Consider the following 15,408-nt stretch of genomic DNA (forward strand, 5'->3'; position numbering starts at 1 on the left):
CAAAATTAAGCTAGACAAATTGATTTGACCGAAAAAATAGTGAATCAAATATTAAATTGGTCTAAATTAATATTATTTTTTATAAAAAATTATTACAATACCCTATTATAAAAAATGATTAAAATATTTCTATTATATATATTAATTTTGAGAATTCTAAATTCTAGTCTTTTATTTTTTTTATTGTTATAGGGTTTAGATTTAGAATTTTCAGAATTAATATATATATATATATATATATTATATAATATGAGTATTTTAATTATTTTTTATAATAAGGGTATGGTAGTTATTTTTTATAAAAAATAATATTAATTTAGACCAATTCAAAATTTGATTCACCATTTTTCGCTCAAATCAATTTATCTAGCATAATTTTAACAAAAATAACACAATTTAATCGATTATATGTACTAAATTTTAATTACTAAAAAATATCTTTAAAAAAGACGTTTTATACGTCTTTATCCGAATGATTTTCATTTATTAATATTTTACCCGTTTATAAACCATACATATGATTTTACCAGAGATATAGTTTGGTTCCATTGAGTAACGAACACCAGCACGGGCCCAATTAATATGATAGCGACAATACGATATATAGGAAGTAGCCAATGTGAACATTTCTTTTAATTTTGTGCTTATTAATTAATTTAGTTAATTGGTTAAATGGAATAATTAACCACACCTTCTAGCGCTAATTAAGGTAACTATGCATCATAAAATATATACATAATATATAATGAATGTTTAAGGTACTACTACTAATAATGCGAAAATTGCCATAATTGCAAAGTTCGATAAGAATAATATAATATTAAGAGGTAGTGGTACACTGCTAAGATTGGCCCTGTCTTCCAATTTCTTCATCACATTATGTCCGCGTGAATTTAATGTTCCTAACTAACACTCTCAACTGTAAAAGTTGTAAAAAAAAAATAAAAAAAAATAAAGCATACTCGGTACTCTTCTACTTCTATATATAGTTGTTCTCGTTTGGCAAATACTTCATAGCATTTCATAGCATCGACAAAGTAAACAACATAGCTTCCACTTTGCCAAGGGTGACTTATTAGCTTCATTCAATTCAATGGTGCTCATGATGAAGTGGATTGCAACATTGCTGGTGGCGGTTCTTCTAAGTAGTAGTGAAGTAGTTGAAAGTGCACCACAGGTACCATGCTACTTCATATTTGGGGACTCATTGGTGGACAATGGCAACAACAACAATCTTAACTCTTTGGCTAAAGCCAATTACCTGCCTTATGGGATTGACTTTGGTGGCCCAACTGGAAGGTTCTCCAATGGCAAAACCACTGTTGATGTCATTAGTGAGTTTGCTTATTCTAACTTCTAACTCATCTAAATTGCATGAATATCATGTACTTAATTAAAATCACATACCTTTTATAACCTGCTTTAACTGGTTTTCACATGCATGACCTTGCTTGTTAACGTCATCTATCGTTGTCATAATCATCTTTATTAACTAATCACAATAATAATAATATCTATCTATAGTCAACCGTCTAAGATTTGACATCTTTTAATAATTTATTACATGGATAATTAATTACCTTAAAATAAATTTAGGTGCAAACTCAGATGAAGTGGACTTCACGTTATCTAACGGCTTTCAGATATCAATTTCACGTGAAGTCGACTTCAGTTGAGTTTTCACCATAAATTTATCAACTTTCAATCTAGGGCCGGTTTTTCAATCATTAAATTTGAGTTATTGTTTTTTTCATGCATGCATGCGTTCATTTTTTATTTATGCATATATATGTTGGCACCATATTAAAAGGTCTTTGCCTACCCTTACTTAAATTGAATTCCAATCACATGGGCTTGTTAGGTATGCCATTAATATGCAGTATAAGATAGTAGTCCTTTGATCGGTAGAAGAATTTAAAGTGCACCAGCATAAAAAATTAAAAATTCTACTAAAACATGCCCACACATGCCCTTGTCAGTTTTGTCACCTTAGTTATTGATGATATACGTATGTACAAATTTTTTTTGGTGGGGTGATTTAGTAAATACATGAAATTTCTCTAACTAATTTATGTTGGAATTTATTAATTTAATTAACAGCTGAGCTTTTGGGGTTTGATGGTTACATACCTCCGTTTTCAAGCGCCAGTGGACAAGAAATACTCAAAGGAGTCAATTATGCATCAGCAGCTGCTGGAATCAGAGAAGAAACTGGAAGGCAATTGGTACTATTTTTAATTTAATTTCATTTCTTCAAAAATGTTAGAAGGTTTTTCTATTTCTATTTTTGGGCATGCAAAATAATTATGTTGTTTTGTGTAAAATTTGTTAACTTTTTATAGGGAGACCGAATTAGTTTCAGTGGGCAAGTGCAAAATTACCAAAAGACGGTAGGCCAACTTGTAAATATATTAGGAGATGAGAACCAAGCTGCAAATTACTTGAGCAAGTGCATTTACTCAATTGGACTTGGAAGCAATGATTACCTTAACAACTATTTCATGCCACAATTATATTCCTCCAGCAGGGAATACACACCACAACAATATGCCGATAATCTTCTTCAAGCATATACTCAGCAACTCAGGGTCTCTCTCTTTTTCCCCTTCATTTATTCACTTTTATTTGCAAATAATACATCAATATAACTACATTTTGTTCTGGAAACATACTGAGATAAGATATTAAGAATAAGATACAAAAAATATAAACACAAAAATTAATATTTTTGTATTTTATTTGATAATAAACCAAAATAAATTATAAAAATTTAATTTATTTTTATTTTTTGGATTTAATTATTCTGTCGATCTCTATAATTTCGCAAAATTTTCAATTAGGTCCTTATACTTTTTTTCTTTTTAATTGGTTTCTTGCATTAATTTTTTTTTTCAATTAGGTCCCTCTTAACAGTAATTGGTTCAATTATATAGGAACCCAATTAAAAAATAAATAAATTGATATTGGGATCCAAATAAAAGGGAAAAAAAATATTGGGACTCGATTAAAAATAAAATTTGATACAATGACTCAATTAAAAGGAAAAAAAACATAGGAACCTAATTAAAAATTTCGCGAAACTATATGGACCAACAGAGTAATTAAACCTATTTTTCATTTAAAAATTTTGAAAAAAATTTAATTATAAAAAATTAACAAAAATAATATAAAAAAATTGTATCTCTTATTAGTGTTTCTATGTTATGATAGACACAAAATTTACTAATTCATAATATATTTGTCCATATCTGTTCAACACAATTTTATATCTCTGTATTTCTATTTTAATATGTCATGCTTGTAAACCAAAGCAACTAATAGAAGTTTCCTTTTTTGAAGATTCTGTATAACTATGGAGCAAGGAAGATGGCGCTCTTTGGAGTAGGTCAGATAGGTTGCAGCCCAAATGAATTGGCCCAAAATAGCCCAGATGGTACAACATGTGTAGAAAAGATCAATTCAGCAAACCAAATATTCAACAATGGATTGAAATCCCTTGTTGATCAACTCAACAATCAGCTACCCGATGCAAGATTCACCTACATCAACACTTATGGTGTCTTTCAAGATATTATAAGCAACCCTGCTTCCTATGGTTTCAGAGTTACAAATGCAGGGTGTTGCGGGATAGGGAGGAACAATGGTCAAATTACATGTTTGCCCCTGCAACCAGCATGCAGGAACAGAAGGGAGTACGTGTTTTGGGATGCATTTCATCCAACGGATGCTGCTAATACAGTCATTGGTAGAAGGGCTTACAGTGCTCAATCTTCATCTGATGCTTACCCTATTGATATCAATCGCTTAGCCTCTCTCTGAGATTCACATCCTCTACAATGTTCTCTTCAATTTCTCCCCAAGTTTTAATTATTATTATGCCTTATGTATACTGGAGGAAACACCTCTTAAATTTTCTCTTTTTCTATACCGTAATTTATACTTATAATAATGTCTAAGTAGCGTTCACAGATACAAGTGTAATTTGTAATGAATTTTGGTAAAACTATTTGCTTACTGATTGAAACTTCTTGTGCCGGATCATGTTATAGTGGGAGAATTTTTTGGTTCGCACGTATCTCTCAACTTGATAAGCGCACAAGGCAGGATTCGAATTCTCGACACTTGTTTAAGCGGACTAGTAAGTTAAGCACTAGACTAATCCAACCTTATTGTGCTCTATGAGTTGGCCCAATTTAACCAAATTTCTTTGTTAAAAATGAAAAATGCACATTCAACAAAGATGGCCACATCCGGTTGCACATTTAGAGAAGTTCAGAGATAATTTATTACACCATACCTAAATTTTAAAGAGGTATAATACACTCATTTTGACTAAATTGATTTTTTTTAAGAAGTTGAAAAAATACAATTTAATTTTTTTTAATATATACAATAAGACAAAGTGTACATAGCTTATAGCTGAAGATTTGTAAAATAAATTTAATTTCCATTTGAAAATCACTAATTATGGTTTGCAGGAGAAAGCAACTAAAGAATAGTAGCTTTCGCTGCTGAATGTTTGGCGTGCTTCCAAACTACAAATATGTTTTTGTGTGTTCATACTTCATGGCACTTGTTTGGATTTCGTTTGAAATTCTAAATTTATGGTCTATACTTTATAAGAAAAAGCAATTATTCAACTAGAGAACATATAGCTTTTGTCACAAATAGTATGGAGCGGGAATCAATCTTGGAATACAATTTAATAAAAAGAGGAGTGCTAGGGGTTAATAATTTTTGTGATTTGTAGCCATCAAGTAGCTATCAATGATGATTTTAATGGTGTGAGATTGGTGTGAGATTTCATCCAATGGTTCACTTTTCTTTTGTTGGTTACATACTGGCCAGAATTTAATAAAGTTGCTGGCCTTCTAGACTTTTCCTAATAAAAAAATGAAAACCGAATGAATCATATGACATAAATTTTTCGAGTACAAAAATTTCAATACAAGTGCATACTTTTGACACAAGAAAAATGTGATATAAAACAATAGGTCATGGATGAAAGGTTTTTTTCCCCTTTGGTTAATGATGTAAGGTTTAATTTGTGTAGAATTTCCGAAACGGTATTGAATGATGTAATAATAATAGTTTAAGTTTTTTTTTTTCCCTTAATGAAGGGATTGGCAACAAGAATCGTTAGGGGTAAAGATAACCTTTTGAGACGAGCTGTTCTCTGACTAGATTATCGTACAAATAGAGGAACAATATAGAAATTAAAGAATTTAATTAATTATAAAATTAAAAGTGACGTTAAAATTTAAATAAAAAAGGATTTAATATAAATTTAATAAAATTATAAAGGTTGATAGAATAATTAAATTTAATAAGTAATTATATATTTGCCTTTTTTTGCATTATTAGTTGTGAATAAAAATCAGAATTTTAAAATTAACAATTCTAAATAAATTAAATATTTAAAGATCAAATGCTAATTTCAATGTGCAAATATATTTCCAGAAAATAAGAGAAAATCAGATCAGGATTGAGCGAGTAGTTCATCGCAGAAATTGAGGGAAAGAAAGATGATAGAATTATACACAAAATAATTTAACTAGATTTTTGAGATGTCAACGCGGTGAGAGTTAACTATTTTTAATTTATTAACTTAACATACATTATACTTTTTTCAGTATGGAAGTAATCCTCTGTTAGGCTGTAATTTGTTTACAAGGATGGGGAGTTGGAACAAGATATAAAGATATAAAATCATATTTGATTAATAAGACATGAATAAAAATATGATAATATTTAAAGATACTGATTTAGTATATTTTATATCTATTTTGACTGAAAAAATATAAAAATATTAACAAAAAATATAATTTAATTTTTATTTTTTTAATTATTTTTGTTAAGTTTTTATAATTATACTTTTTATTATTATATTTTTTTTAAATTTTTTAAATAAAAAAAATAAGAATAAATTAAATTTTTATAATGTATTTAATTTTATCACCGAATAAAATAAAAAATACTAAATTTTATATCTTTATTATTTATGTCTTATTTTTAGTGTTTTATTTTATCACGTTATCAGAAATAAACAACTTAGCCTTATAATTCAATTATAGTCGTTATATAATTCGGATATCAAAACTACTATATAATTAATACATAACCGATAAAAAACTTTATATTCATTATTATATCAAATATCATAACCGATATAAACAGTTATAACTTATAAGATATATTTAGCTTATAAAATAATGCAAACAAAAAAGAAAGTATATGATCTCAGCTATTTTTTAATTTTAAATATTAACTTAAATATCAGAATGTCTTTTGTATATATCAATTTTTTTTCTTTTGCCTTGTCCAGAGTATAATTCGTAGCATCTAAAAAATACAAATGATCATTGAAAAGTGAACGAGGTATACAAAAAGGCCTATTCTCCACGCAAAAACAGTAAGTATTATTCAGTATTCACTTCCTAACTAGATGTATAGATATTCAAATTATAATTTGAGCATAGAAAAAAAAAAAAAAAAACCCTAGATGTAGATATTAGAACCATAAAACGCAAAGAACCGAGTAAATATATACACACGCACACAAATATTATCAATTAATCAAAGTGTGATAACTTGCCAAACCTGCTGCATGTGTCTTCGTACGTCTGTCATTATTGTTGTTGAAATAACACACATCTTGCAAATTAAACAAATGATTTAACTAATTCCTGCAATCCAGTGCTGAAAAGTCAAAACTGCCACCCCACTGCTACCCATCTATGAAGTATGAACTTTGCAATAATTTAGTTTTTGCATGCTATTATTGAATAATCAAAATTTTAATTTCTTTGTAACTTTTTTCTCACGTTCGCTACAAAAAAAGAGAGCTATTTTAACATAATTTTTTTAGCGGTCATAGTTAAGTGTAAAAATTAATATATATTTTTTACAAATATCACAAATATCAAATTTTTTATATTTTTTTATGAATAATTTTATTGTATAAAATTACTCCTCAATTTTAACACTTATTTATTTTCAACTTACTCCATTATTCTTTTTCTTCGATGAGCTTAGTCAATTTTAGCATCACACTGCTCTCAATTTAGGATCATATTACTCATTCTTCATCTTCAAAATCTCAGTTTATTCTTCAGTTTCAAGATCTCATCTCATTCTTTGTTAAAAATTTTTGTTGAGAATTTTTTATGGTCAATAAGTGTCAAAATAAATAGTATTTTTGACGTTTAATAAGTATCACAAAAAATATATTCTCAAATTTTTCTAACAAATTATTTTTGACGGTCAATATTTATCAAAATAAGATTTAAACTTTTTTTACAATTACTTATATGTCAAAAATACTATTTTTGACAAAACTTTTATTAACATATTTTCATAGTTAAAATAGCGTCAAAATTTGTTTTTTTTTGACGAATTTTAATTTTTTTTACACATAATGATCCTAAAAAATAGTCTATATTGTTGTAGTGATTGAGATAAATTAAAGCTAATTCAAGGAAGATCAGAGAGGATGCGTATATACAAGGTAAAAATTCATGTGAAGTCGACGAAGTTGATAGTTGAGAGCCATAAAATGAAAATTTAATCAAATCAGTCAAATCATCTAACAACTCTCATCTATCAACTTCACATAAAGTCAATTGTACTTGAGTTTTTACCTGTATACAAAAAAAGCCAGAACTAATCTTATCTAGCATTCATTAATTGTTGCAACAATTAATAAATGCTTAATAAGACAAGTTGACTATTTTTGGCTGATTTTCTTTGGTTACCAAATATTTTCTACGGAAATATATATACACGTATAGTAGTAATAGTATAAATATTACATAAGTTTTAGCTCCTCTATCCTCATTAATATTAGCGTCTTCATAGATCAGAGAATAACAGAAGAGATAGATGGTTTGCATGAAGACATGGTTGGTTGTGACAACTCATGTTGTTGCTGTTATTGTTGTGTTGGCGAATGGGGAATCTCAAGTGCCAGGGTTATATATATTTGGAGACTCATTAGCAGACAATGGAAACAACAATAATCTTCCAACAAATGCTAAAGCAAATTACGCACCATATGGCATCGACTTCCCAAATGGAATCCCAACTGGAAGATTCACAAATGGTCTTACCTCACCTGATATAATTGGTAATGCTATTTCTCTCATCCTTCTTTTTATTTTTAAAGGGTATGGTTGTAATCTTTTTTTTTAATTATATATGGTAAAAAAAATATTCTTTTGTGTGCCAATAATTTAGATCAAATAAGAAAGAAGTATAAAATTGAAAGCGTTTTTAAATATTAGAGATAAAAAATATGTATTAGGAATAAATTTAAAACCACTTCAATATTTAGGATAAGAATAAAAGAAAATTCTAGAAGCTAGCTAATATTTTTAGTGAAAAAAATAGAAAATTGACTAATTTTATCTCAAATAAGATCATTATAAAAATATTAATAATTTAATATTTTAAAATAATATTTTTTTAACTTTTTTTTGTACGTAATTGTTAGAATATATTTTAGAATTAACAAATACTATATAATTCTTTGAAATATATTGATACATAATTTTCTGAACGATTATGTTACGTATATATTAAAATCAATTACTAATATAAAATATATATCAGAATATTAATACACATTAAACATAAATTAAACTATATATATATATATAGGTGAATGCTATCCAACCCCCTCTAAAATAACATGTAAGTTACCCTTCATTACGTGTCACATTGTAATTGGTTCTTATCTTAACTATAGTTGGGTTATTTTATAATTTATTATTCTTAAAATATCAAAGCTCCACTCCCGTTAATTGAAGCACATTCCACTCCTCCATTCTTTGTTTATCACTTCATCACCTAGATTTGGTCCTTCCAAGCACCGTCGCGTTCGTGACAAGAAGCGCTAACGTCATCGCCATGCCCTCCCACACAACCTCTCTTCCCAGTATAGTATAGCCAGTGCCTCTTTTTGGCGTGAATCACTACTTACCCACATAATTAATGGTTAATTTGGTTATTAAATTTTTTTATTAAAAAAATATATCTTTATTTAATTACGTGATGGAACATATATTTATATGTAAAATATAATATAATAAAATAAATCTATTCAAAGTATTTAAAAGTATAATTAAAATCATGAACATATAAATATAATAATAAAATTTGTACTCCAAAAAAATAAATATATTTTTTTATCATATATATATTATATAAAAATAAATATATTATTAAAATTAATAACAGAAATTTAAAATGATAAAATTCAATTTTTTTACCGTATTTTTTATAGTATTTTTATTTTTTAATTTTAATTTATTAGTACTTTATTATTTAATTAATAATTAAACAAATTATTTTTATGAAAAATTATTTTTTATATTATATTAGAGAAGAGACCAATATAACAGTTTAAAAAATAAATTGTATAAATATTTAAGAGATAAATATGAAATACATACCTAAGTAATGTTTAGTTTGGTTATTAATTTTTTTATTAAAATAAATCTTTATTTAATTACACGATAGAATATATATTCATATGTAAAATATAATATAATAACTCTATTTAGAGTACTTAAAAGTATAATTAAAATCAGAAAAAATATATTTTTTATTGTACATAAATTATTTTAAAAAATAATAAATGGTTAAAATTAATAACACAAGTTTAAAATGATAAAATCTAACTTTCTTACAAGTATTTTTTATAATATTTTTATTCTTTTAATTTTTAATTTATTCGTACTTTATTATTTAATTAATGATTAAATAAATTATCTTCATGATAAATTATTTTTGTATTATCTTAAAGAAGAGACCAATATAACAGTCTAAAAAATAATGTAAAAATAATTTTTAAATAAAAAATAGATAATATTAAAATTTTTAAATACAAAAGTAAATTATATAAATAGATATTTAAGAGAAAAATATGAAATACATGCCTAAAATAAATAAAACAGACAAAAATAATTCTCCATTTCTCAATAGTACTCCCATTTTGTCTGTTTTATTTATTTTAGGTATGTATTTCATATTTATCTCTTAAATATTTATATAATTTATTTTTTAAACTGCTATATTGGTCTCTTCTCTAATATAATACAAAAAATAATTTTTCATAAAAATAATTTGTTTAATTTTTAATTAAATAATAAAGTACTAATAAATTAAAAATTAAAAAAATAAAAATACTATAAAAAATACGATAAGAAAGTTAAATTTTATTATTTTAAATTTCTGTTATTAATTTTAATAATATATTTATTCTTTAAATAATATATATATGATAAAAAAATATGTTTATTTGTTTGGAGTACAAATTTTATTATTATATTTGTATGTTCATAATTTTAATTAAACTTTTAAATACTTTGAATAGATTTATTTTATTATATTATATTTTATATATAAATATATGTTCCGTCACGTAATTAAACAAAGATATATTTTTTTAATAAAAAAATTTAATAACTAAAATTAACCATTAATTAGAGGTTGTGTGGGAAGACAGTAGATGGCGATGACGTTGGTGCTTCTTGTCACTAACGCAACGGTGCTTGGAAGGACCGAATCTAGGTGATGAAGTGATGAACAAAAAATGGAGGAGTGGAATGTGCTTCAATTAACGGGAGTGGAGCTTTGATATTTTAAGAATAATAAATTATAAAATAACTCAACTATGGTTAAGATAAGAACCAATTACAATGTGACACATAATGAAGGGTAACTTACATGTTATTTTAGAGGGGGTTGGATAGCATTTACCATATATATATATTTACATATAAATATATTAGTAATTAATTTTAATAACTAATTTTAGTGTACAAATAATATTTTTATTTTCTAAAATATATTCTAAGAGTGATTTTCTTTCGTAAAGCACTTAAAGCGTTAGTTGATAATCAAAATAATATTTATAAATATATGTATAATTTAATTTATTTTTAATATATATTTTATATTTTAATATATATCTACTATAATAACTAATTTTGATAGATAATTTTAATATACATCTAATTCACTTCTTGCTTATTATACAAATAATTATTGTGCAATTGCATTTCATTTTAATTCAAAACCTAAGTCATATTGATGCAATGGCATGTATAACCGTTTATACGCGGTAGAAATTCATGAGCATTTATCTTGACGAGAGGATGATAATTAAAAATTATTAAATAATAATTTAGTTAAATTTATTAAATTATCTAAGTATTTTCGATAAGGGCTATTGTTATACAATTGAATTTCTATCTTGCACGTAATCTTTTGTCACATACACAAAGACATCATCATCATCATCATGGTATAGCTTTTTAAAACAAATAAAACCCCCATAGGCCCATAAAATCGAGGTTTATTTGGTCCTACAATAACTATATATTATATAATATTTACCATGAATAATAATAATGCAGCCTCCCTTCTGGGATTTAAGGATTTCATCCCACCCTTTGCAAACACAAGTGGTTATGACATTTTTAAAGGCGTCAACTATGCATCCGGTGCTGCTGGAATTCGTTTTGAGAGCGGCAGGCAACTGGTTCGTTCCTACACGCTATTTCCAAATATAATCATATTTGACTTTAATTTTGATATTATTATTATAATAAAGTGAAAATTTAGGTGAAGTAGACTTTATGTGAAGTTTATATCGAGAGCCGTTAGATGAAAATTTAGTCAAATACATCAAATCATCTAACGATTTTTAGGTATTAATTTAATTTTACGTAAAGTCTACTGCACCTGAATTTTCACCTAATAATATGAGAAAGTATAGGAAGCCAATGACCTAAGCGTACAATGTGTACAATGAAGGTTTAAAAATTATTAGAGATATGATTATTAGTGTTACATTGTCCTATCAGATTACGCTTTTGGGATGAGTGGTTTCAGGATATGGTATTAGAGTTTCAGATCCGGAAGGTCAAAAATTTGAACCTTGGTGAACCCAAAATTAGCTTTTTATAACATGAGATGTTTATTATCCCTGGTATCCGGATGGTTATTCTGGATAGTATAGGTGATGTTCATTTTATTCATAAACCAAAGATTTAGCCCATTGTACACATTGTACGTTTAGGCCATTGATTTCCTAGCACCACTCAATATACGTATATTTATATAAAATTAGAATAAGTATTATTATTGAATGAAACTGATGATGCAGGGCAGCGTTATCAGCATGGAAGAACAGATAAAAAACCACAAAATCATTGTATCGAGAATAACTGAAAGATTGGGAAGTTATGAGAGAGCATTGGAATACCTTGGTAAGTGTTTGTATTACGTGAATATTGGAAGCAATGATTACATAAACAATTACTTTCTTCCTGAGTCCCCCACCAGACGCCTATATACTCCTAAGCGATATGCCCAAGTTCTTGTTGAGCAGTTATCTTGCTATGTAGAGGTATATATCTATCTCGCTATCTTTTTTATTCAAATGTAGTAATAATAATACTATATTTCAAAATTTAATATCATTAAATATGCATACACATATTAAAATATAATGATTTATGTGTGTATTTTACTTTTCTTTTATAAAATCTGTGTGTAGATTATACTGAATTTATGTGAACGTGTGTAAAAAATAATAAAATATCAAAATTTATATGTTATATATATACTATATAAGCCAATTCTCTAGTGACACAAGAAATAGTGACTAGCAGTGGTCAATTGTTGACCCACCAATAAATATGTGACACTTGACGAAAGGATTACAAAAGAAAAATTTAATTACGTAATATATTTTTGGATAATTATCCAAAAATATTTTTGAAAATTTTAATATTGAACATTTGAATTTTTTAAATTTTAAAATACACAAAACAATTTATAATACTTACTTTTTTGTTAGACAATCTAGTATTTCTTCAATTTGATTCTTGTAATCAAAATCACTATTTTAAATTTTTTAAATATTTTTAAGAATTGTTTTAAAATTTTTAAATTCTAAAAAACAATTTTATACTTTATTCTTCGAATTAAATTGGAGAGACTAACTTGTCTAACAAAAATAAAAATTAAAAATTATTTTATCTATTTTAAAATCAGAGACTAAATGCCCAATGATTAATTTGGATAACTATTCTATATTTTTGTTTATATACAAGGATTTTTTAAATTATTCATGTTAATTAATTTTTTTTTAACTTTTTAAAACCAAATTATTTTTATAAAAGAATTTTTATTTATTTATTCTTATATGGATTTAAAATTTTAGTATTTGTGAATTTTTAGTTTGTATAAATACTAACAAAAATCTATTTTAATTTTTAAATATAATTTAATTTTTGCCTGCTATAATCATTAGTCTTCCCAAACTTAGAAAATCTAACTCATAATATCTTAACATCTATGGATGATGTGTTAACATCTATTTTTTCTTTATTTTTTAGCATAAAAAAAATATTTTTTCTAAATTTCCATTTAAAATTTTTACCCTAATTATTAGCCTTTTTACTATGTTTAATACACAGTCAAAATGTTTTTAGAAAAACAAGATGTTCACAATTAATTGACAATATTTTTATAATCACCATAGTCATAATAAAACAATAGGTACCACGTACTGTATATTAGCAAACAAAATAGTACACGTACATCATAATTATTTGCAACCCTAAGAAAAAGTTTTTGCTGGCTACAAAGTTGCCAAGCATTCAAGTAATGGACATCTACTAAAAAGATTAAAGCATTCAATTAATAGATATCGACCATAATAAAAGGTTTTTTTAATTAAAAATAATGTTATAAGATCAATATAATTTATTATTTTCTGTCAATAATTAGTCACTTATTAGTCAATAACATTAAAAAATATTGAGTAAAAATATAATATTAGACTACTAATTAAAAATATTAACTAATATAATTAAATTGATTGGTCCTTAATTAAACTTTTTGCTTTAATTAATTATTATTATTGGAAGGTAGTGTTTGGTAGAGAGATAGAGATTGAAAGAATGAAAATGAGAGACTGAGATTGAAATAAATCTCAGTATTTTATTTGGCGTAAAGTGGGAGATAAAAATTGAAATAAGAATGAAACTCTAATTTAATTTGTACAAATAATAAAATTAGAATTAATTAATTGAAATGAGAGTATTTTAGGTATAAAATGTTATTAAAATTTCAGTTTTTATCTCTAAAAATTTCAGTCCCCTATGTTTCTACTTTTTGGAGCTGAAATACTGAAATTTTAGAGACAAAAACAAAAATTTTAGTATTAATCTCTTAGCCAACAAACATGATACTGAGCCATCTCTATTTCAGTACCTCAGAACAAACGCTACCGAAAAGTACGTACCCATGCAGGGGAAATGACCTAAAATAAATTAAATTTTGGTAATTATTTAATAAGATAAATAAGCTAATAAATAATATGATGAGTGATTATTGCAGGATCTGCATGATGCTGGAGCTAGAAAAGTTGTCATGGTTGGGCTGGGAGCCATAGGGTGTATTCCTCGTTTTATCAATACAACAACCGGGTCATGTGATAATGACTTGAATGCTGCTGCTTTCCTCTTTAATGAAAACCTGAAAGGCCTTGTTGATAGATTCAACAACAAGTCTGATGGCTCCAAATTCACCTTTGTAAACAGCACTGTTGGCGACCTTACTGACCCTTCACTTGGTTTCACGGTCTTCACCTCCAGCTGCTGCCCGACTCGCGCAGACGGGCAGTGTGCTGAAGGTGGAGTGCCATGCAGCAACAGGAATAGGTACTTCTTCTGGGATAAATTCCATCCAACACAAGCAGTCAACACCTTAACTGCATTACAAACATATAATGGTACAACTCCAGGATTCACTGATCCAGTGAATATCCAAACCCTCGTTCACTCTTGAATGATTCATCATCATACCTTATAGCTGAGCAGAGTTCCCTAATTACTTTAGATCAAATAAGTTCAGCCTGTTATAAGCATAGAGATTGAAGAAAAAGTGTGTTATATATGTATATGTTAATCTCATACAACAATTGATACATATAATAATCACTAATAATTCTATTAAATACATTTATTGCTAGTAGTGACCAATCCAAAAATATTTAATAATAAAGGTAAAAATAATTTAAAAATAATTTAAAAAATTAACATAAATATATTTAGATATTTAAATTTTAAAAATATATTAATTAAATTTTTACATGTTAAAAGTATTTTTTATTTTAATATTTGGGATGTTGGGTAATATAGTTATTATTAATACTAGTGTTTTGTCAGGTATTTTATACCCATTAAATCATATTTTATTGATTATTTTTTATATAATATAAAAAAATTATAGCTAAAAAATTAAAAAAAATTATTAAAAATATAATTTGAATGGATTAAAGTTGATTTTTTTTCAAGTTCTTATAATTGTGAGGGAGAAACAAGAAAAAAT

At 26.1% G+C, this 15,408-nt stretch overlaps 2 protein-coding genes across 2 annotated transcripts; both read left to right on the forward strand.

Annotated features, from left to right (window-relative positions):
* The first annotated feature begins 1,032 nt into the window (after positions 1-1,032).
* LOC130955469 (GDSL esterase/lipase At1g29670-like) lies at positions 1,033-4,169 on the forward strand. The gene is made up of 4 exons (XM_057882319.1): positions 1,033-1,334; positions 2,101-2,225; positions 2,343-2,588; positions 3,340-4,169. Exons 1-4 carry the CDS (start codon positions 1,094-1,096, stop codon positions 3,817-3,819), a joined length of 1,092 nt encoding a protein of 363 aa, XP_057738302.1. The 5' UTR covers positions 1,033-1,093; the 3' UTR covers positions 3,820-4,169.
* Positions 4,170-7,881: 3,712 nt separating this feature from the next.
* Positions 7,882-14,955, forward strand: LOC130955356 (GDSL esterase/lipase At1g29670-like). Its single transcript, XM_057882196.1, has 4 exons — positions 7,882-8,125; positions 11,421-11,545; positions 12,173-12,415; positions 14,416-14,955. The coding sequence occupies exons 1-4, from the start codon at positions 7,882-7,884 to the stop codon at positions 14,863-14,865; spliced, it is 1,062 nt and encodes a 353-aa protein (XP_057738179.1). The 3' UTR covers positions 14,866-14,955.
* Positions 14,956-15,408: the final 453 nt, after the last annotated feature.

Source organism: Arachis stenosperma, chromosome 10 (genome assembly GCF_014773155.1).
Source record: "Arachis stenosperma cultivar V10309 chromosome 10, arast.V10309.gnm1.PFL2, whole genome shotgun sequence".
Lineage (NCBI taxonomy): Eukaryota > Viridiplantae > Streptophyta > Magnoliopsida > Fabales > Fabaceae > Arachis > Arachis stenosperma.

What these genes read in the sequence shown, in the direction of transcription:
- LOC130955469 (XM_057882319.1), top strand. Translation starts at nt 1,094, where the DNA reads ATGGTGCTCATGATGAAGTGGATTGCAACATTGCTGGTGGCGGTTCTT. An exon ending in AAGAAACTGGAAGGCAATTG is followed by an intron (nt 2,226 to 2,342) that starts GTACTATTTTTA and finishes AACTTTTTATAG; the next exon opens with GGAGACCGAATTAGTTTCAG. An exon ending in CATATACTCAGCAACTCAGG is followed by an intron (nt 2,589 to 3,339) that starts GTCTCTCTCTTT and finishes CCTTTTTTGAAG; the next exon opens with ATTCTGTATAACTATGGAGC.
- LOC130955356 (XM_057882196.1), top strand. Translation starts at nt 7,882, where the DNA reads ATGGTTTGCATGAAGACATGGTTGGTTGTGACAACTCATGTTGTTGCT. An exon ending in TTGAGAGCGGCAGGCAACTG is followed by an intron (nt 11,546 to 12,172) that starts GTTCGTTCCTAC and finishes CTGATGATGCAG; the next exon opens with GGCAGCGTTATCAGCATGGA. An exon ending in AGTTATCTTGCTATGTAGAG is followed by an intron (nt 12,416 to 14,415) that starts GTATATATCTAT and finishes TGATTATTGCAG; the next exon opens with GATCTGCATGATGCTGGAGC.